This window comes from Pseudorasbora parva, chromosome 4 (assembly GCF_024679245.1).
Source record: "Pseudorasbora parva isolate DD20220531a chromosome 4, ASM2467924v1, whole genome shotgun sequence".
Classification (NCBI taxonomy): domain Eukaryota; kingdom Metazoa; phylum Chordata; class Actinopteri; order Cypriniformes; family Gobionidae; genus Pseudorasbora; species Pseudorasbora parva.
In genome coordinates, this window is record NC_090175.1 from 33066101 (window position 1) to 33089017 (window position 22917).

General features: G+C 40.9%; 1 protein-coding gene across 3 annotated transcripts in view; it reads right to left on the bottom strand.

The window, feature by feature from the left end:
• Window positions 1-15445, bottom strand: part of sugt1 (SGT1 homolog, MIS12 kinetochore complex assembly cochaperone) — a 34226-nt gene extending 18781 nt beyond the window's left edge. Inside the window, exons 1-3 of one of the 3 annotated variants that reach the window (XM_067441582.1) lie at window positions 15423-15445; window positions 14597-14674; window positions 14474-14522 (exon numbers count right to left, since the gene is read on the bottom strand). In XM_067441582.1, the coding sequence (XP_067297683.1) occupies window positions 14474-14522; window positions 14597-14674; window positions 15423-15430 (135 nt within the window). In that variant the 5' untranslated portion in view covers window positions 15431-15445. The other 2 variants (XM_067441583.1, XM_067441581.1) reach the window with 2 other exon arrangements.
• Between the last annotated feature and the right edge of the window lie 7472 nt (window positions 15446-22917).

Genomic DNA, 22917 nt, shown 5'->3' on the forward strand with positions numbered 1-22917 from the left:
CTAGTTAATACCACTAACAAGGCTCAAAATAGCCTCACACTAACACGGTAGCATAATGAGGGTCCCTACATGCAAACCGAAGCATTGAGAACTTTGTAAGAGTACAAACAGTTTAATAAGAAGATACGTTGTAAACACAGTGCCTTACGCGTTCACGGACAGGCACCATCCTGGAAAACAGTCTCGATGAATCGATCTACGAGCGATGTTCTAAGTGAGCTGCTCGATAGGAATTAAGTTTGTGAAATGTAATAACATGGACATTTTTATTTTTATTTATTTATTTTCTCTGTTGTGTTCAGTGTTTTCTTCCGGAAACAACAGACCATATGAGATTTCAAGTCACAGTTCATCACTTAGCAGAGCTCTCGTCGCTCTAAGTCGAGACTCTTTTCCAAGATGGTGCCTGTCCGTGAACGCGTACTGCACTATGTCTATAAAGTGTCTTCTTATTAAACTGTTTGTACTCTTACAAAGTTCTCAATGCTTCGGTTTGCATGTTGGGACCCTCATTATGCTACTGTGTTAGTGTGAGACTATTTTTAGCCTTGTTAGTGGTATTAACTAGCGATTTAATTTCACTACTCTGTGCCCTATAGACTAGTGTTATAAGCTAATCTGTTTTTAAAGATAAAACTCTTTACATTCGATTTTCATGAAAACGCATCCCAGAGAACGATCTACTCTGTAACCATCTGTTAATTACCCCTAGGTTCATTTCTCACCGGAATTGTCCTTTAAATTAGTTCATAAAATAATAAAACAATGATTAAATTAAGATGCTAACTATATTATATAGTTAGCATCTTAATTTAATCTTTGTTTTATAACAGTAACTTGCTGCTGCCCAGTGGCAGTTTTAGTTTCACATTTAAAGAATCTTTTCACGTTTTAAATAATTTCAAATATCAATATTCAACGTTATGCGTTTAAACATCAAAATGTTATTTATGCATTACTACAGGTTATTTGTCACCCCTAAGCTCATTAAACAGTCTGTGTATATGCCACTTCAAATGCAGCGTCTTGTTTCCTCTCCATTGCGAAGATTAATTTTGTTGATACTCAGTTAATTTGATTAGTAACAGCCCTATTGTGTCTTACTATTATAATTGAATTTGATTAAATTCATGAAATTAACACAAAAGATGATGCATCCATATAATTAGGTTAAATTTAAAAATAATAATAATAATAATTATTATTTCACCAGCACCAAGATCACCAGCAACAAGGTAATATTAAAAAACACACTCAGCAAAATATCGTCTAATTATCGTTATCGAGAAAATATTGAGATATAATTTTTTGTCAATATCGCACACCCCTAATCCAGGCTACACTTGAGTTACCAACAGCTACAGTCTTCAACTGGGAAATTTTATTCCACACCGCAAGAAATCTGATTGAGTGCCACGGGAATGCGGACCAGTGTGGCTGAGGAAAGAAGGACGCATTTTGAAGTCGCTCTCGAATTGCAGCAGCCTTTGTTGTGCGGCTTGCACTTCAAATGCAGCCTTCAAAGTGCGCGCCCTTCACTTTTGGACACAGCTATTAAATCATACAACGTGGCTAAGTGCTAGTGTGTGAGATTAACGCCATGAAACAGGAAGTTGATGTAACTCAGGCATACAATGTCCGAACTGCCTCAAAATTCATGTGTTTAATAATAGTCCTGAACTGAAGACATTTACATGGCAATATTCAGTTATAGTCAAAGCGCCACCTGCTGGCAGCAGAAATGTGGCACATTAAAGTGACTATGCCATTTCTCCTGTATTTACCCGCTTGAATGCATGTCGCCCACTATTCACTGTTTTACAGAGGCCACCGGGTGGCAGTGGTCCCAGGTGCGAGGGCCGCCTTCATCGCTGCTTGCAGCTTTAAAGGGGTGATGAATTGAGAAATCAACATTTTCCCTTAAACTTGATATATAAAAGGTTGTGGTAATTAGGAAGGCACTGAAATAAATTCTTGGCCGAAACCGAAAAAGAGGAAACCAAGGCCGAAAACTGAAACACCGAAAGAAATTATGGCAATTATTAGTAATTGTTACCAATAGTAACCATTGCATTTATTGCTATGACTGTGTAAATTTACTAAAAATCAAGGCACTGCAATTGCATAATAAAGTTTCAAATAATAAATCAATTACAAATTATGCATACAAGTATTTAGCACATTGCAACAAAGCACAGTATAAACTAAAATTCAAACTAAATTGTTTAACTTGACCTCACTCATTTGTAGACTACATTAAATAATATACAAGCCTACTAGCCTGCAGAAAGGTACAGACATTTAATAAAGTAATCAAATGTAAAATAACTGCATATTTAAAGCCCCACTTGGCTACTTTTGCTCTCGGGGTCCCCCTACAGTTAGGAAAAAATAATGTCCTCAACTACTGTCGTAAGCTGTCATCCTACAACAGGGGATGCCATCGCGCGTGCATTTGTTGAAATGACAACCCTGATAGCCCTGAACTAGTGATGCGTCGGTCGTCTCATAACCCGCGGACCCCATATGTCTATTTAATGGTCGCGGGTGCGGGGCGGCTTGTAAAAATATATACAGTGGTGCGGTGCGGGCCAAATAACTTCATAAAAGCATCCCGCGGGTCGGTGCAGCACTAACAGTTCCCCTGAAAACTGCAAGAGGAGTCCTTCTGGCATCGCGTGTGAAATGTCTTCATCCCAGGTAACGTTACAGTCAGTGGCATATGTTTCAGCATGTCATATGAATATAATTTCATGGGTTTTATTTTTTTCAAACGCCAAATAATCACGATGCTCACGTTTACAAGCCAGCGTCATTATAGTAGTCTATTGGTTACCGTTTTACAGAATCTATATGATACTTCAGTTCAATGTTTGAGTGGTAGCTCACCGTAACAAGCAGGACCGCATCGGTCGGGCACGCCTCCTTCAGCTCACGCCGACGAGCAAACCCTGGTCACATTTTGATCCTCGTCCTGCCTTTAATCCCATCATTTTTTCATTTCCTCTTATTGCTTTCCTCCAACAAAACCTTTTCTTTCTTATTTGTCTCTGCTGCTTCGGACATGACTATATTATCCGACGAACAAAGTTGGGCTCGCACGTCCGAATGTAAGGAAGTGTGTGTGTTGGTGGAAGTGACGTATATGCCGTAAAGCAGTCGAATTTTGTAGTTCTTTTCTTTTTCTCGGGTTACTACCCGAAACCCGAAGTTTAAAAGTACGATTAAAAACGATACAGACCCCATCAGGCTATGGCAGACGTGTCATTCAACCTATTTTAAGTCGATTTATCATCACAAGAGTCTTAAAAAATATATTATGAAGGTTGAAAAGTTACCTAGTGCTGCTTTAAGTGTTGAAATTAAAGATAAATACTTATTAAACTTGCATAAGCTATTCAATCAAGAGCAGTGAGTGATTTCCTTATCTTTTGTTTGACATGAAACAGAGTAAAGGCTCTCTCGGCTGTATAAAGTTCCCTTAAGGCATATTCAGACTATGTCTGCTTGGATACTCATCAAGATGGACATGTTGACATATTTTTGTGCGAGTTTGTCCGTTTAAGCGCAAGACTTGAAAGAACTCAATATGTGTGCGCTTCTCACAGCGTGCGCGAGCTCATTCGCGTCTTCTGGCTCTACATCCGGATGATGACGGCAAACATAACTGGTAGGGGTGTGCCATATCATATCGTCCGCGATAATACCGGTATAAATTTTTACATGATAAAAAAAGTGTCATATAGCGATATCAATGATATAGCAACGCGATGACGTATGGTGCATTTAATTTCCCTAGCGCACAATAACACCTGTCTGAATGAGAAGAGCAGCATGTCAGCCTCCGATGATGATGATTTAGTACCTAAAAAGGAGCTACTTGGTTAGAAGAGGTCAGCTCTCTTGACAACTGACATAACATGAACAGCTTATGGCTGATTTTGATGTCTGCCGTGCAATATTTAACCGGAAGGGTAACATTGACGTTTATTTTTGTCAGTTATGACTCAAGTTAGTTAGATCTAGCATTGTGCACGCTTCAAAGGAGACACAGAGATAAAGTAAGTAGTGTATAAAGTAATACTTTATTTGAATTAGGGATGTCAACGTTTAATCGATGATCGATTAATTGTCGATAAGACATTTGATCGATTAGACTTATCGATCATCGATTAAGCAGGGTCATGCGCGTGCCTGCGGCTGAAAAATTGAAGCGAGCGTGACCAAGTTCTATTTGGGACCATTTTACAGCTGGAGTTACACCTTCATCATGACTGCAAGTTTGCATGTGCATTCGCAGCCTTTCGTTTTGTGCAAATGTAAGTTGTAATATTGTGTTTATTTTGTGCAGGCCTAAGTATAGCTGATTTATCTCATAAGGATGCAGTTGGTTAATAATTAACGTTAGAGGTGAGCGGTAGTAAAAGCGTGGCGGTGATCAGCTTCAGCGTGCAGCTCCAACAGCAATGCACTGCTAATAATGACTATGATTGGGACTGTCATATTACACAACATTAATGAGAACACTATTGTAATAAAACATTGTGATTGTTAAGTATTTGGGTTTATTTGCCGTGTGTTTCATTGCGTTTATCCAGGAAGAGCTCATGCACAACATGAGTCACGCATTCTGACTCGCGCATGTAACTTAGTTCAAGTTCACCTGTGCATTCGCATCAAATTGTGCTGAAGTAATTTGTAATATTACATTTATTTTGTAACGTTATATATGTGATCAATCATATAGGATATGTTTCTTTTAGCAAAATAAAACGCACTAGCAAATGGCTTCAGTCAGTGATGGCTACCGGTTTTCATTCAGTGCTTCGGCTTTAGCGCATACAGAGCAATGCATAATAACGATGATTGGGAAGATCATATTAAAAAACAGAAATGAGAACAATATTTTAATAAATGGTTGTAAAGTCATTGGGTTTAGGTGCCGTGTTCAGAGCGTTGTTCCAGGAAGAGCGCGTCTCCCATTCTGAGTATGAATATCAGCAACTCAATTCAAGTTAACTTGTGCATTCGCATCATTTTGTGAAGATATATAATTTGTAATATTTTGTTAACTTTATATAAATCTGATTAATCTCATATAGGAAGCTTTTTGTTGAGGTAAATAATGCGCTAACAAAGAGCTTCAGTGTAACTTACCGGTGTTGATTCAGCGCATCCGCTTCAGCTCACGCAGTTCAAACAGCAACGCGCGACTAATAATAACTATAATTGGGACTGTCACATTACATAACATTAATGAAAACAATATTTTAATGAATCCTTTTGAATTAATTGGGTTGAGGTGACGTTTCAGCACGTTGTTCTTGGAAGAGCGTCCACACATTCTGAATAGGTGTGTAAGAAAATATCGATACACGTGAATATTGCGATATTATGTTTGGCGATACTGTATCGATTCTCAAAAACGCTGTATCGATATTTATATATTTATTTATTTACATCCAAGATTTGTGGCTTTGTGTTCGGTTTAAACCACAGCCAACACACCCAACCGCTAGATGGCAGTGTTATCTCAGAACGTATAACTGACGCGGAGCCGGAGAAGTGCAAGGTAAAAGTGCGTGCATCACTAGTGTTTACATTAGCAAACCCAGCTCTCAAGACGATAGAATTATTCCGCTCTTGCAGTATACAGAGCTGAAGTGTGGACTCATGTTGGCTTCAGCTAAAAAGAAGCCACTAAGGAAATAATCGGCCAAGTTATAATCTAATACTCGGGAAACGCATTGAAACAGAGAGCTCGCTTAACATCCTGACATCACCCGCGCTGCTGAGAAGCGTTTCGATAGAATGTACTGCACGCTTTCCTCTCAGTAACAAAATAAACACTCCAAAACTGACAGCGGTGACAGGAGAACAAAAGAAAATAGCAATGTGGATATGGATGCACCAGCTCTGCAGTTCAGTAACGTTACTCGAAATTGCATTTTATACAATAGACTGCTTTATAGAAAACAGCTTTAGGGTCCGATCACACAGAACGCGTTTTTCAGGTTCGAAAACGCGAGGCGCACTGCACTCCCTTTTTTGGTCGGCGTTTTTTCATTCAAAAATGAGCAGTGCGCTTTAATGTTTCTAGGCAACCCCCGAATCACCTGTACTGTCAGTCAAATCAATGTAACGGTCAACACAACGGAAGGCCTGCCACTTCATTCATTCGATTGAACAACAGAAAATACGCGCGATGATGTTGCACGCTTTTCCGCTCAGAGTGGACTTTTTTTCAACTTCATGCACTCGGTCAACACAACGGAAGGCCTGCCGCTTCATTCATTCGATTGAACAACAGAAAATAAGCGCGATGATGTTGCACGCTTTTCCGCTCAGAGTGGACTTTTTTTTCAACTTCATGCGCTCGGAGTGCTCCTTCAAAAACGCGAGGAGCCCAGGGCGCATAAGCAGCGCGCATAACGCTCTCTGCCAACCGAAATCCATTCAAAAAAGGCTTCTCGCTGCAAAAACGCGTTCTGTGTGATCGGGGCTACTGTGTTAAATATAAAACAAACAGTCATTCAGTCATGAAATGGACTGCCCTTTCTGTTGTTAAATAGCCACTGTTATACTGTGAACCTTTAAAACATTTACACATAAAGAATCCTGCAGTAACTTTACATTTCCCTCAACTTAGATTGCACATTGCATATGTGATATAAATTATACTGTATTAATTAAATAGAAATACTTTGTCTTGTGTTTTAGGCTTATGGTTGTGTTTATTATTTTAAATTATAAAAAACAAAAACACAAAAAAGAAATATCGCAATATATTGCATCTCTTACAATATCGCAATATATTGCAATATATCGTATCGTATCCCCTGTATCGTGATTCGTATTGTATCGCCAGAGTCTTGGCAATACACAGCCCTAATTCTGAATAACAGATCTGAGGCGGCGTTCGTGTTGTATTACATGTTATATTTGGTTATTAAATAAGTCATTTAATTAAATTATAAATAACATCGACTAATTTTACAATCCCATAGCCCTTTGTTTAGATAAAAAAAATCCTTCTCATTCATTTGGTGAAGAACATGGCGTTTTGAGCAGCATTGCACATAGGCCTACTGTCATGCTGTCGGCTATAAGCCACTGCTAGACACATATTTCAGTATTATTTATGGTTAACGATTAATCGATTAATTGATCGTTAATTTAAACGACGATCGATCATGGGAATTTGTGAAAATTCACATCCCTAATGTGAATGAATGGATTAAAGCATTTATTTTAATAGAGAGAGAGAGAGAGAGAGAGAGAGAGAGAGAGAGAGAGAGAGAGAGAGAGAGAGAGAGAGAGAGAGAGAGATGCATGACTGTGTCTGTTCAGCATCTCTCTTAACAATGCAGATGTGCGTTTATTACTTTAAAATAGCGAGTAACCCCAACATTGCTGAGAACTATAATATTGATCCAGTAGCTTAGATATTTTGTTGCCAAAAGTCGCGGGGCGGCGTTGATAACCAGCTTCCGTGCTCCTGAATCTGCAGCACGATCTCTTTATGCGAGTGACTTGTGTGTGTATGTGCGCGCGCACAGAACGGTATTTTAGCTAACTTGGAATTACCTCTGCTATTGTACACCTTCCCAATCAGAATTGAATATTCAGAAAGACCATGACATAAATTACTTTAGTTATTGCTAAACTAAATGGTATATAGGCTAGGCCTCTCTCTCTCTCTCTATATATATATATATATATATATATATATATATTAAAGATTTCCAGTGAAAACACTAGTAACTTGTACCTTATGTCAGTAGAGTTACACTTTGAATTAAATATTCTCTCATCATTGACATTAGCTCATTGGAAAAGGATAAAAAATGCATTTAATTTTATTTGCAATAATAAATGCTGCTGCCTACCAGCTGCAATAACCAATAAAACTTTGTTCCATATATTTCTTGCTATATCGTCATAAATATCATTATCGCAAATATTCCTGAAATATCGTGATATAATTTTGAGGCTAAATCGCTCACCCCTAATGACTGGTCATATTTGGACATACGGCAGCACTCGCATGCATTGAACAAAGATTACAAAGACAGACCATTTTGCCCGTTTTTCTTTTATTATCGCTGGAGCCAGTAACGTTACGTGTGTCCATCAACAGAAACATAAACAAAGCATTATTTTCAAGTTACAACCAATATTATAGATGCGTCATCAGATAAAAGATGAACCACATACGTCCACACCGCAGATATGTTGCTTTAGACAAGGGATGCGTCTCAGTCAGATCCCTAGTTCAGTAGTCAGGGCACTGATCAGGACATAAGTCAATGGACTGACTCCCTTATCAGTGCCCTGACAATTGAACTAGGGATCTAATTGAGACACACTCAAGCACATGCAGGTCGCGGTTTCTGTTCGCGTCATCACAACATTTCGGCCGTATTGTTTCGGTGATAAAAGTCTTTCAGCCGAAAATTTGGTGCATCCCTAATGGTATATGAATATCCTCTAAGTTTCAAAGGTGCAAACTTCATTGTTAGTCAAAGAAAAACTTGTATAGACACCAGGCTCAGAAAACAATCATGTGCACATCTTGGCGAAACACGCCTCTACAGCACATCTAATTCAGTAGCCCTGCCCACCGACTCATGGAGCTGTTCAGATAACGCTAGACAACAACAATAAACATGCCAAAGAAGATAGCAAGATATTGCGCTTTTGCTGGTTGAGGACGAACACAGTAGCTGGATAAATATGGTGGCCCAGTAGTGCAGCCATACTAAATTAAACCACAACACAATGGAATTAAACCACAACACAAAGAAATCGCTACAACACAACGGAAACAAGGAACAACACAACATAATCGCTACAACACAATGAAATCTTCACAACACAATGGAAACGAGCCACAACACAACAAAATCACCACAACACAAAGGAAATGCTCCGGACCACGAGGGGGCTTTCGGAGTGCAATAAAGTTAGTTTTCCTTGCCATTAGGGCGGTCACTTTTTATTCGATATTCGAACATGACATGAAAAATCTGGAATTGAACTTAAAATAAAGTATCCGGTTTTTAAAGTGCCATGTAGGGAGCACTGTAATCGGTTTAAAAGTCCAATCTCAATGAAAATGCTCCATATAAACACCTCAATCATAATAAAAATGCCCAAACTGAATGAAATTGTAATCGTTTTGAAATGGGTGGTATAAACCTTTTCAAGAATCGATCAAACAAAACATTTCACCATGTAAACGACCTGACCGGATTACTTTTGAGTGTGCATCTGATAGACATCAGGGTGCGCCCTTATATGACGTACACAGCACACACATGCACCAAGCATGTTGACAAGAGGAAAGTAAATTTTTCTGAGGGATAAACTTTTTATTTCGAAAGAAGTTATGTAGATAATGTTGGCATAATGACACTGTCCCTAAACCTACCCATGTAAGCAAACAATCAACTACTTCAACTGCGCCTGACATGAATTTTTTTCTGAAATGATTACACTTTACAACAAATAAATAGCTTTAATAAAACCGTATAAGTCCTGGTGGCCCGTTGAGAGATGCTATGTCATCTGTATTTAGTTCAATAAAACACATGTACTGTAAGCAGTGAGGGGGTAATGTCTACCTCAGACATGAGCGAGAAGTGAGCTTCAGTGCTTCAGCGCTCGGACGGCAGAGAATGCGCTCAGTGAAAAAACACACTTTTCGATCTGGAGTATAATAAAAGTTAAGTAGAAAATATGGTATCTTATGTAGGCTATAACTACACTTGTTTCAGTGTAATGTTATTGTTAACCCTTTTCGTCCCCTATTAATGTTTGCTACTGCTGCATTACTAGCCTAACGTTACGTCATATGGCCAATCTCAATTTATCCAACTATGGGCCACAGATCAAGCAGAAAATGCGCACTGCGTTAATAAAATTAGTGCTGTTAAAATGAATTTGCGTTAACGCGTTATTAGCGCGTTAATTTTGACTGCCCTACTAAAAAAAAACATTGTTCACGAGTCCCGCAGCTCGAGTCTGAGTCGAGTCTGAAGTCTTTCGAGGACGAGTCTCAAGTCACTGTGTGTGCGACTTAAGTCGCACTCAAGTCCGAGTCTCAAGCTCAAGTCCCCATCTCTGCTGTAAACACATTCCAGCCGCTGGAGAGGACGGCGTCGACATCTGATGCCGTAGACAAACTGAAAGCTGTGATGATTGCATAGTGGCACTTCATATCGATTAAGTTGATAACCTGCTGTTTCAAACATTATAAGTTAACAATTTATTTTTCCATACAGGCTGTGGCCTGAGTCGTGTTTATGACTGTCAGACTGTTAATGCATTTGTGATTGAATCTCAAAATTGAAATTGAATGGGGGTGGGTCGTAGATATTCGAATACAGGTCCTTCTCAAAAAAATAGCATATTGTGATAAAGTTAATTATTTTCCATAATGTAATGTTAAAAATTAAAACCTAATCATCTGAATCAACTAATTAACACCTGCAAAAGATTCCTGAGGCTTTAAAAAAAAAACTCCCAGCCTGGTTTATCACTCAAAACCGCAATCGTGGGTAAGACTGCTGACCTGACTGCGGTCCAGAAGGCCATCATTGACACCCTCAAGCGAAAGGGTAAGACACAGAAAGAAATTTCTGAACGAATAGGCTGTTCCCAGAGTGCTGTATCAAAGCACCTCAGTGGGAAGTCTGTTGGAAGGAAAAAGTGTGGCAAAAAAACGCTGCACAACGAGAAGACGTGACCGGACCCTGAGAAAGTATGTGGAGAAGGACCGATTCCAGACCTTGGGGGACCTGTGGAAGCAGTGGCTTGAGTCTGGAGTAGAAACATCCAGAGCCACTGTGCACAGGCGTGTAAAGGAAATGGGCTACAGGTGCCGCATTCCCCAGGTCAAGCCACTTTTGGGCTACAGAGAAGCAGCACTGGACTGTTGCTCAGTGGTCCAAAGTACTTTATTTGGATGAAAGCAAATTTTGCATGTCATTCGAAATACAAGGTGCCAGAGTCTGGAGGAAGATTGGGGAGAAGGAAATGCCAAAAAGCCTGAAGTTCAGTGTCAAGTACCCACAGTCAGTGATGGTCTGGGGTGTCATGTCAGCTGCTGATGTTGCACTGTGTTTTATCAAGGGCAGGGTCAATGCAGCTAGCTATCAGGAGATTTTGGAGCACTTCATGCTTCCATCTGCTGAAAAGCTTTATGGAGATGAAGATTTTGTTTTTCAGCACGACCTGGCACCTGCTCAAAGTGCCAAAACCACTGGACAATGGTATTACCATGGTATTACTGTGCTCAATTGGCCTGCAAACTCTCCTGACCTGAACCCCATAGGGAATCTGTGGGATATTGTGAAGAGAAAGTTGAGACGCGCAAGACCCAACACTCTGGATGAGCGTAAGGCCGCTATTGAAGCATCCTGGGCCTCCATAACACCTCAGCAGTGCCACAGGCTGATTGCCTCCATGCCACGCCGCATTGAAGCAGTCATTTCTGCAAAAGGATGCCCAACCAAGTATTGAGTGCATAACTGAACATAATTATTTGAAGGTTGGCTTTTTATATATTAAAAACACTTGAATATGCAAATTTTTTGAGATTTCATGAGCAATTCCATTTTTTGGAATTTGGGGTTTTCATGAGCTGTATGCCAAAATCATCAGTATTAAAACAATAAACAACCTGAAATATTTCAGTTGGTGTGCAATGAAACTAAAATATATGAAAAATATATTTCATTGCTATATATCATTGCTAGATATTTGATATCCGTTTGAATAAGATTTTTTTTTTAAATGACAGCCCTATTTGCTATTTCTCTATAGATTGGCCAGTCTTACAAATATATAAACACTATGATCAGTTTTAAGTGTGTAACCATTAAATATCGACATGAAATATAAATTCAAAATCACCTACATGCTTTATAGCTGCATATTTATACTCAATAACGCCTTTACACGCCGTCACTGCGCTTGATGCCCAAGGGAACGTGTGCCAATTCCACCATGCAGTTGAAACATAATTTGTATGAATTAAAATTTCTTTTAACATTTAAAAACAGACATTTTAAAATTCCATAGCTTTGTTGTATTCTAAAAAACTGACTCAATAATGCACAACCTTGGAATTTGAACATTTAAACAACAACAAAATCATTTTAATTAATAAAAATATAAGTTTCAACCACTTGGTGGAATTGGCAGACTTTCCCTTGGGCATCAAGTGTGATCGCGAGTAAAAACGTTCACAAGTATAAAAATGCAGCTATAATGCATGTAGGCGAGTTTGAATTGATATTTTATGTCAATATACAATGGTTACACATAGGGCTGTGTTGAAAAAATAAAAAAAATAAAATATCGATTCACCAATTCTGAATCAATTTTTATATTAATTTCTAAAGATCGATCCGTAACTCAGAGGATCGATTTAATAATAGGCCTAAATTTTCCCAGTGAATTTTAATTTGCCGCGTCATTGAATTCACGCATGCGCGCGAGGTGGAAGGACATTAAAACAACGAACATGGCAACTTTGAAAACTCCAGAAATGTCGCTGACAGAGAATACTAGAGTGAATAAACAAACTCAAGCCGAAGCTCTCGTCACTATACCGCCGCCGTGCTGAAGAAGCGCCGCGGACAGACCGAGATTTCCTCACTCTTCCTCTTCTCTCGTTCCGCAGCAGACAGAGAATACTAGAGTAAATTAGACGAGCCAACTCAGGCTGCTGGATATGTCGAGAACGCAGCTTACGTAACAGCCATTGTAACACCAAGATGTAATGGCTGCCTTGTCATGACAGCGCGCGCCCCCTTGTGTTGTGGCGATTTCGTTGTGTTGTGCCTTGTTTCCGTTGTTTTGTGGCGATTTCGTTGTGTTGTGGATTAAATCCGTTGTGTTGTGGCTTAATTTAGAACGGCTGCAGTACTGGGCCACTGTAGATAAGATTCCTTCAGATCATAATATTAGAAATGTGTCATACTTCATTTATTTTTAACAAAGTTCCAGCTCACATGGGGAAGACATGTACGAGTTTTCGCATCATTTCACTGCGGAATCATTTGTAAACAAGTCTCAGGTCGATGCTGGATTAGCAGACATATTGAGATTAAACACAATGCTGTGCTTTCTATATTGGATCCGACAGGAATGGTGCAACACACTTATGCGAGTAAAACGTCTTTTTTATATGTACTAGTAGTCCCGGGGCTATGCATTTTCCAGACGGGCTACCAAAACATATGCCCGTCGGCAGGCCAGTGAATAATATTTCAATCAACCGCGGATGGTTGAGAAATAAATCATTGTGTTTGTTCACGATGGGTGCATCTTGTAGCACAGGGTGAAATCAGTACATTGACGATTTGAGGGAAATATAAATTTAATATAAAAGCTTGAAATGGCACTCTGTGGCGCAGCAAACATCAATTTTAAACAACTTCCTGAGTCGCCGTGGACAGGCGCCCAATGCCGCCACCGGTGTGCGTACACTCATTGAAAACAATGTGTTCAAATTTTAAAGACGTGGCACGGCAGTGTCGTGACGCTGTGCTTCACGTCCGGTGTGTGAGACCCCCTTTAGTCTCCAGTGCGGCACACCCATCAAAACCCGTCGTTCGAAAAACAGTGTAGAAAATAGCATATTGCTTATTAATTATGATGCTTTTGAAAGTAAAAAACACACAAAAGTCATTAGTTGACCTCAGAACAGTATAAACAAAATTACAAGCCAGTTCATTACATCTTTAATTTTATGCATCTATGCTCTATTACATGTATTTGTGTTGCTGCTTGTAGTTTGATTTTATGTTCTTATTTTCACAAAAGTTGTGTTTCAAAGAATACTTTTGGCTGCTGAATAATACACTCACATAGTTTATTTATTTATATTTGTCAAACTTATGATTATTATTTACTTCTTTTTTTTCTCTATAATAAAGTAGTGTATTTAAGCTGCCTTCGTGCGCTATTGGAAATGTCCTACTTCTGAAGTCATGATTACCTGCTCCTTGAATTTAAGTTTAGACTTGAGAGCGCGTTCATGTCCAATTTTTAACTAGGAAACTAGTACTTAGTAATTACTAAGGCACGTGAAAGGAGCATTCGTGGATTCTGGGTTGTTTAACATATAAAATAACCATTTGTTCCACAAACACAGTAACGTTATATAGACCCCCAGTAGGCAGCACAATTCGACAGCGAAAAATGCTGTCTATCCGATTTTGCTACAAGCATCATTTTCGTGTGGTTTGAGACTTTATTAACGTCCATACCAACCTCTAACGTTACCCTAGACCAATAAAACTAAACCTAAACCTAACCCATAAAACAATGTGTTGAACCGCTAACTTAAGCTACCCATCGCGAGAAAGATGTTTGAATTGTTAGTCAGAAAAGCACATCTGAAGTGTTATGTGTAACTAAACGGCAAAAATAGTTGATCGTTAACAGGAGCCTACGTTACCTCAAGGGCTCTCTGAGGATCCTCGTCTATGAAACTGTCAGAGAAACGCCTGCAATATAATCACATTATATGTAAGTTTGTGTAGGTAGAAATGAATTTGTTCAAAATGCTTAAATTACTCACCCGCCAGTTGCCATGGGTCCACTATACTTTCCCTCTGAAGCTTTAGAAAGTTCTGGAGGAAACGGAGACGCTGTCAAGCTAAAGGAAGTAAACATGTGGGCCTGTCAATCATAGATATGTGTTCGTAGAAACCACATTCGACCACTCCTAAAATGTTAAAGCGTCGCCATCTTGGAACGGTCAACACCTCAGATGCTGTCATTACTCAAAAGTGAAAATGTATTAGTTTTTCTAGATGTGCATTGTGCAGCCTCTGGCTGTATATTTATATTAACTGAATACTACAGATTTTTAAACTATGATAACTTTTAATGTCGTGTCATCTAATGCATTCGTCGTGTTGTATTAAAACCTATGAAAATCATTATTGCAAATTCATTACTGCGTTTACCTAAGATTGCAGACGCAGAGTCAAGTTGCTATCATCGACTGTTCATAGACTGGCTTGGCTTTTGACCGTTCCAAAAAGCGCTGACGAGAACTCTGTGTTTTTTTTAATTTTTTTTATTTATTCAGTATTAACAATACAATACACCAAAATCTGTTAATGCCAGGGTTGATACACAAAATACACTACTAAAACAAGTATACAAGACAAACAATAACCAAAAAATATAATAGAAATAAAATAAAAATAAAAATAAAATAAAACGAGACCACATTACACAAAAGGATGCAAATTACACATATTTAGCGAGTACAAGATCAGTCTTAATAGCCTTTCTATTTTTAAGACCTCTTACAGTGGTGAGAGAACTCTATGTGTATACATTTCTATGTTGTCAATTCTGCGTAACTTCCGGAATGAAGAACTGTGGGAAAATACCTAGACATTCAAGGATTCATAGCGGGGGAATCATCCATTAATTTAGTGATGTGACGTTCGGCACCGAGGCTTCGAAGCTTGTATTAAAAAAATAAAATAAAAAAATAAAACACAATGAAGGAGCATGTATCAGAGCTTCGGTGCTTCCCAATTCTTATTTGTGCATCCTCGTTTCCTTTCCTAGCTTCCTTTCCTTGCTCCTTTGCTCCGCCCCTTCAGGACGCGAGGGAATGACGCGTGGAAAAGACGCGAGGGCGGAGGGCGATATTTTCCCCCCAGGATGGTAGGGGAAGGCATAGATATCCATAATAAAGGCCTTTATTATGGATATCTATGGGGGAAGGTACTTCTTTTACTGTCTATGGAAGGTACCGCCTTTTTCGTCTATGATTGGCTATAAGGGCTCTCCTCCAATTGGTTATACATCTCACGTTCCTGGCAGGTCGTAAGCTAGTGATAGCCTACTCACATACACACACGTTTGTTTTTGTGACATATGGGGACATTCCTAACGCGTATTGATTTTTATACTGTAAAAACGTATTTTCTATCCCCTTACACTGCCGCTGCTCCTAAACCTACCCATCACAGGAAACATTCTGCATTTTTACTTTCTAAGCATTTTGAAAAGTGGGGACATGGCCAATGTCCTCATATTTCACCCTCTCCTTGTAATACCTGTCATACCCATGTGATGTCATTATACAGATTTGTGTCCTGTCACAAAACACACCACACACACACACACACACACACACACACACACACACACACAAGTATGTTTAACATGCACTAAAATTGTTTATTACTAGCAACTTTTATTACTTACAATGGTTCACAATAAATAAAATCTGTCATATGAATCATACTGGTCTCTTCTATGAAATTGGCTATGAAATTGTGAACTTATATAAATCTGAAGAAATGGATAGCGCTTTTCTTAGTATGTTTGATTGACTTTGTTTACTTTTGTTGTAAAGACGATCAAAACAGATAGCTGACAGCCTACCATGAACGTGAGATATATAACCAATCGGAGGAGAGCCCTTCTAGCCAATCATAGACGAAAAAGGCGGTACCTTCCCCTACCATCCTGGAGAAAAAAATATCGCGGGCAGAGGAGTTTAATCTTTTTTTAAATTATTATTTTATTTTTATTGAAAATATCAAGATTGGGAGGAATTGAATCTAACGTCACTTTAAAGCGGCGTCAGTTAATGATGACTCTGCACCGCTGGATTTAGTCAGGATTCTTGAACATTAGAGATAACGTACTCGGTTACTTTCATAACCTAAGTTCCCTGAGAGAGGGAACGAGTATTGCGTATGGGAAAAACTCCTTTTCTCGAGAATATAAAGCAAAACTGTATTAATAAAGGTATCCATGTAAAGTGCAGTGCAGCTGCATGGCAATAGCCAGGCGCGAGGCGGAGCAACTGCAGGAACCTATGGTGAGGTGGTGAGGAACGAACCAATGGAGAGCCCGCCGGAAAAGGGGGCTTATATTAGCATACAGGTGGCTATAAAAGACCCTGTTTCGCCATAGGTGTCAGGTTTAAAAATCGACTGAAGCGATACCTGAGAAGCACGAACACGGTGTGCAACGCAATACTCATTCCCTCTCTCAGGGAACCGAGGTTACGAAAGTAACCGAGTAAGTTCCCTTATTGAGAGGTTCCTCATATTGCATATGGAAACACAATGTAAAACGCTGTGTGTGCTGACTGACCCAGTAATCCCTTAGAATGTGTCAACCAACATCCAGAAAGACAGACATAGGTGGGCTTCAAAAGGGAGGAAAAGAACCGAAGAGTCGGTTCATTTGAAGAGTCAGTTCATATGAAGAGTCGAACAGACTGAGTCGGTTCGTTTAAACACTTGATCGGACATAGTCGGATCTTATAGTAGAATGAATGGTGCTTGGGGACTACTTGTGTATAGGCCAACAACAGTAAAAGAGGAACCTTAGATAGAGAGAAGCCCTGCTTGTAAAGCTGGGACCTCCAAGTTATAAAATCTGATAAAAGTGGACGGAGAGGCCCAGCCCGCCGCCGCACAGATATCTTCCATGGAAATACCACGTGACCAAGCCCAAGATGAGGCCATGCCTCTAGTAGAGTGGGCTAGAGGTGAGCCTTAGTGGGCTTAGACCTGTATGCTAGAGAAATAGCATCCACTATCCAGTGAGAGAGTCTTTGCTTCGTGACAGCATAACCTTTAGTGCGGCCGCCGAAGCACATGAAGAGCTGGTCTGACTGCCTGAAGGGGGAGGAGCGCTCTAAGTACAATGCCAATGCTCTGACCGGGCAGAGTAGGTTCGCGTCCTGCTCCCCCAGAGACGCTGACAATGGAAGTAGCGTAATAATCTGTGCCCTGAAAGGGGTATAGCACTTTGGGTATAAAACCATGTCTGGGTTTGAGCACAACCTTGGAGTTGTTGGGCCTGAACTGGAGACAGGACGGACTCACTGAGAGTGCGTGTAAGTCACTCACTCTCTTAACCGAGGATAAAGCCAGCAGAAACGCGGTTTTGAGTGATAAGAGCTTTAAGCTCGTGGTGTGAAGTGGCTCGAAGGGGGGACCCTTCATGGCTTCCAAAATCACGGCGAGGTCCCATATAGGGACCGAGGGAGAAGAGGCGGATTCAATCTCCTGGCCCCTTATAAACGTATAATGAGCTCACTTTTCCCTAGTGAATGTCCCGCAATCTGAGCGTGGTTAGCTGCTATGGTGGCGACATAACCTTTGAGCGTGGAGGGGGAATGACCCGCATCCATTAGCTCTTGGAGAAAAGCAAGCACTTCTGCCACCTTGCATGAGTGTGCGTCGATGTATCGCACAGCACACCAGTTTGAAATCACTGACCATTTTAAAGAATAGAGCCGCCTGGTCGCGGGGGCTCTAGCTTCCGAAATAGTGTTCATAACTCTGTCAGAGAGGTTTCCGGATACCCGTTGATGGGCCATACGTGAAGGGGCCCATAGTTCGGGACTGGGATGCCAGATTTTGCCCTTCGCCTGCGTGAGGCCAACGCTGGAGGGGGCGCATGTTTAACAGTCCCAGCCTGAGTACTGACGATGCAGAGGCCATAAGGCCGAGCATCCTCTGAAAATGTTTCAGGGGAACGCGAGCCACGACTTTGAATGAGGCCACCATGCTCTGAATAGATAGAAATAGATAGCTCGCGCTGTGACGTAAGCCACGCTCTCATGAGTTTCGAGTCCAAAACTGTGCCCAGAAAAGATATCTTTTGGGTGCGGGACAGCGAGCTTTTGGCGATATTGATCCTGAGACCCAAACAACCTAAGTGGTTGAGGAGCCAGGATCTGTGTTTCAATAACTGTGCTCGGGACTGGGCTATCACCAGCCAGTCGTCGAGGTAGTTGAGCACGCACCCCTTTCAACCTGAGCGGGGCTAATGCCGCGTCCATGCATTTCGTAAATGTGCGAGGTGCTGGGGGTAAGCCAAACGGCAGGACTGTGTACTGATAAGCCCGTCCCTCGAAGGCAAATCTCAAGAATGGCCTGTGGTGGGGGGCTATCTGAACGTGGAAGTATGCATCTTCCAGATCTATTTTGATAAACCAGTCCTCGGGGTGAATGTGTGCGAGGATCTGTTTCACCATCAGCATTTTGAAAGAGCGAGACATCAGAGCTTTGTTCAAATGTCTTAGATCTAGTATGGGCCTGAGCCCTCCGTCCCTCTTTGGGACAAGGAAGTATCGGCTGTAGAAGCCTTACTCGCTTAGGGATGGGCAAACGGGCTCCACCACTCCCTTCTCTAACAGTTTCATGATCTCGGTGCGAAGCACGTGACTTACGCTGTTTCTCACCAAGGTCTTGACCACGGCGCGAAAGTGCAGGGGCCTGCGAGCAAACTGTAGTGAGTAACCCCGTTTTATTGTGTTTACAACCCAACTTGATATGCCGGGGATGGCCTGCCAGGCCTGAGCCCGAAACGATAGTGGTTGGAGCTGGCGCGAGTAAAGGTTGCCTACTGGAGGGAACTCTGTAGCACGGCCATTTTGTGTTTGTGACACAGGGGGGGAAGTGCTTGTGTGTGGCGGCGTGCACTGTGCAGTGGGTGCCGGAACACTTATAGCATGGGTGAAAGGGGTATGTGAGTGTAGGAGTGCATACTGAGAAGTGGGCACATTTACTACAGAGAAAAAGCTCTTTTTGAGATTTATTTGGGTCGCCGTGATAACGGCGTTTGTGTGCAGGCGAGCGTGTTTGACAGCGGGCTCGTTGGCTGCAAAGTTGAGGTCGGCAGTCACCTGGGTGCAGGGAACTGGGAGACCGGGAGGGAGAGATGAGGGTCCGGCCGAGGCGGGACCTGGCCATCTTCTCTTTATCTGTGTGGCTAGGACGGCTTTGGAGGCTCGGGGTTCAACACAAGCTTGGGTCGAGGTCCCCGACGTTCGGGCTGTCTGCTGCGGTTTGTAGAGTGGGAACGTGGGCGCGTTCTGGAAGCCGAGCGAGGCTGAGAAGATGATGGAGCCCGGCTAAGCGGGCTGAGAGGGCGGAGCCCTATCTTGACGGCCTGAAGAGCTGGAGCGTCAAGTTTGCTATGTTCTTCCCAATGGCTTGCGCGGGGGCTTTAGTAGCACGAAGGGCTAAGTCCGTCGCGCTGCGAAGGTCCTTAAAAGTTTCGGAGTCGGGGACAGGGGGGACACTCATATCTGGTTACTGGCGAGGGTGAGGCACACGGTGAAACGTCCGGCTTGCAGTCGCTCTGTCGCTCAGGTGGCCTCTGGTCGTGACGCTTCTTGCTGCGCGGTCCAGGGGTTGAGGGGAGGACTGGGTCGAAGGAGGCGAGGTGAGCCTGAAGGGTCTGCAGTGCCATCTCGTCGCATTCGGGGCAGCCACCTCTGGAGAGCCCGAGCTGTGCGTGGTCCCGTCCAAGACATGTCACGCAGATGGATGATGTGACGGTCGCCATTGGAGAGTTGTGCTCTGCAAACAATGCCTCACGCTCTTTTAGAAAGAAAGAAAGGATACGGCGCCGGATGGCGTAGCTGGAACTGCAGAGATGAAGGCGGAGAAATCCGGTGTCCTCACTGCTGCGGGTTCCGCTGTGGTGCTTGATTCGACAGCAGTTGCTTCTTCTTCCAGAGGTCAGCGAAGGTGTCGCTGAAGGAGATAAAATCTGACACCTGTGGCGCAACAGGGTCTTTTATAGCCACCTGTATGCTAATATAAGCCCCCTTTTCCGGCAGGCTCTCTGGAGCGCCCCCATTATTTCGTTCCTCTCAGCCCCCTCACCATAGGTTCCTGCAGTTGCCGCGGCCCGGCCAATCAGAGCGCGCCTGGCTATTGCCGTGCAGCTGCACTGCGCTTAAGATGGATACCTTTATTAATAAAGTTTTGCTTCATATTCTCGAGAAAAGGAGTTTTTCCCATACACAATACGAGGAACCTCTCGATAAGGGAACTATTTATATTGTGAGCTTCAGCCTCCACAAAATAGTCTACCACATTTTTCCATATTTTAATTAATATTACCAGTTATTATTAACAACGAATTTCAGTTATTAACTGCTTTTTATTCATTGTATAGTATTAGTTTCTATTTGTTTCTTTCATTTTCTTCTGCTTTGATATAATTCTGCAACTGTCAGTTGTTGTTAGGCTATTTGACAAACATTTGTGTCATGTAAACATAATAATAATAATGAATAAACTGTGGCACGATATGAAGGGGGAGGAGAATTAATGCTTGCGTTTAGCCGATAAAACACTTCCGCAAAGGATCCACTTGTGTATAAATAAATATGGAAATAAATGTAGCCTATAAATAATTATTCATTTTTGGGTTTTGTTTTCTATGTATATTTATGTATACATTTATTTTTGCTTTATTACATTTCTTTGTATATTTATTTATGTATTTATTATGTAATTTATTATTACTGAATTGGCTCTATCACCCTCTCTCCTCTCCACCTATGGCTGGGTGTGGTGAGCGCACTGGCGCCGTTGTACTGTGGCTGCCGTCGCAACCTCCAAGTGGATGCTGCACACTGGTGGTGGTTGAGGAGAAACCCCTGACATGAGTGTGAAGCGCTTTGGGTGTAGGCCTACAGTAGTACATATGAAAGCTCTATATAAATATATATATAACTTTTTAAGCTGTTAATTGTCACATTTCATTTCCATTCTTTTGGAAAAAAAAAAAAAAAAACTATATATATATATAAAAAAAGTTATCTGATATAATAATAATAATAATAATAATAATAAAAATAAAAAGTTTTAAAAAAGTAAAAAAAAAAAAGGCACCCCATCATGCGCAACTGGGATTTAACCGCAGCTTGTGTCTTCTGCAGATGTGGAACTAGATTTGTATACATGGGGTGGCCAAGGCTACTTTAGGGGGTCCATAGACCATGAATATCAGGTGTAATACTTACGTTTTCATTGTTTTGACCGATGCAACATTAAATATAACAATACATAAGCAACCAATGTAGCAGTAAAATTTCACAAATCTCAACTTATATTTCACAGCAAAAACTACAAGCTTAATAATATAAATTTAAAACATTATTGAATACAAGTGAACAGTAAGCAATAAAGTAAGAACAGTGCTAAGAACGAAGTGCTTGAAGTTTCAGGTCACACTGATTCAGGTAAAGAAATTGAAAAATCAAACACAATGACATAATCTTCACTGTAAAGAAAGCCTTTACAGATTGTGGCCAAAACTGGTACTGCAATCACTTTTCAAATTACTGTAGCATTGTGTCCCCTCTCTCTCCCCTCCCCCCTGACTCAAGGTTGCCAGATAGGCTGCAGGATCCAGCAGAATGTTTGTAGCTGCAGCTGTGGTAAGTAGAACAGAGCTGGCAACCCTGGATGCCGAAACACTACTGACTTCATGATTGATCACTTAATCTTACATAAAAAAATAAAATAAAATAAAAACCCTCTTCCTCCTCTATTTCTCTTTTCTTCTTCCCTTTTCTGTTGTTTGCTACTTTTATACAAATCTTGGTATTTGGGGCACTTTTTGCGTTTCTTTGCCTCTTCTTGACGGATCGCTTCCTGTACTCCTGAGTTGTTAGTCGCTTTGGATAAAAGCGTCTGCTAAATGCATAAATGTAAATGGTAGATAGGTGGAGTGTGGCACTTCAGGCCAAAACACAAAATGTCAACATCAGTTGAGGGCTGCAACAACTTTTAAATGACAATATCCTGCCCGGACTACTGTTGTCAGATATAAGTATTTGAAATTACCATGATTTCTACTGACATATCAGGGCCATTTTATGATTAATTGGAATACATTTCATGCATACAGTTCCTTTAAATATACATTAATGCATGTGGAAACTAACTACAAAAGTTATCCAGTCAAGACCAGTGGGTGATTTTTTTTCTTTCTTTAATTATTTAAGTTTTTGAAGGAAAAAAAAAAAAAAAAAACCTAATGAAAAAATATATATTAATAATAACAATAACATTTATTTTTCCTAGGGACAAATTCAAAGAT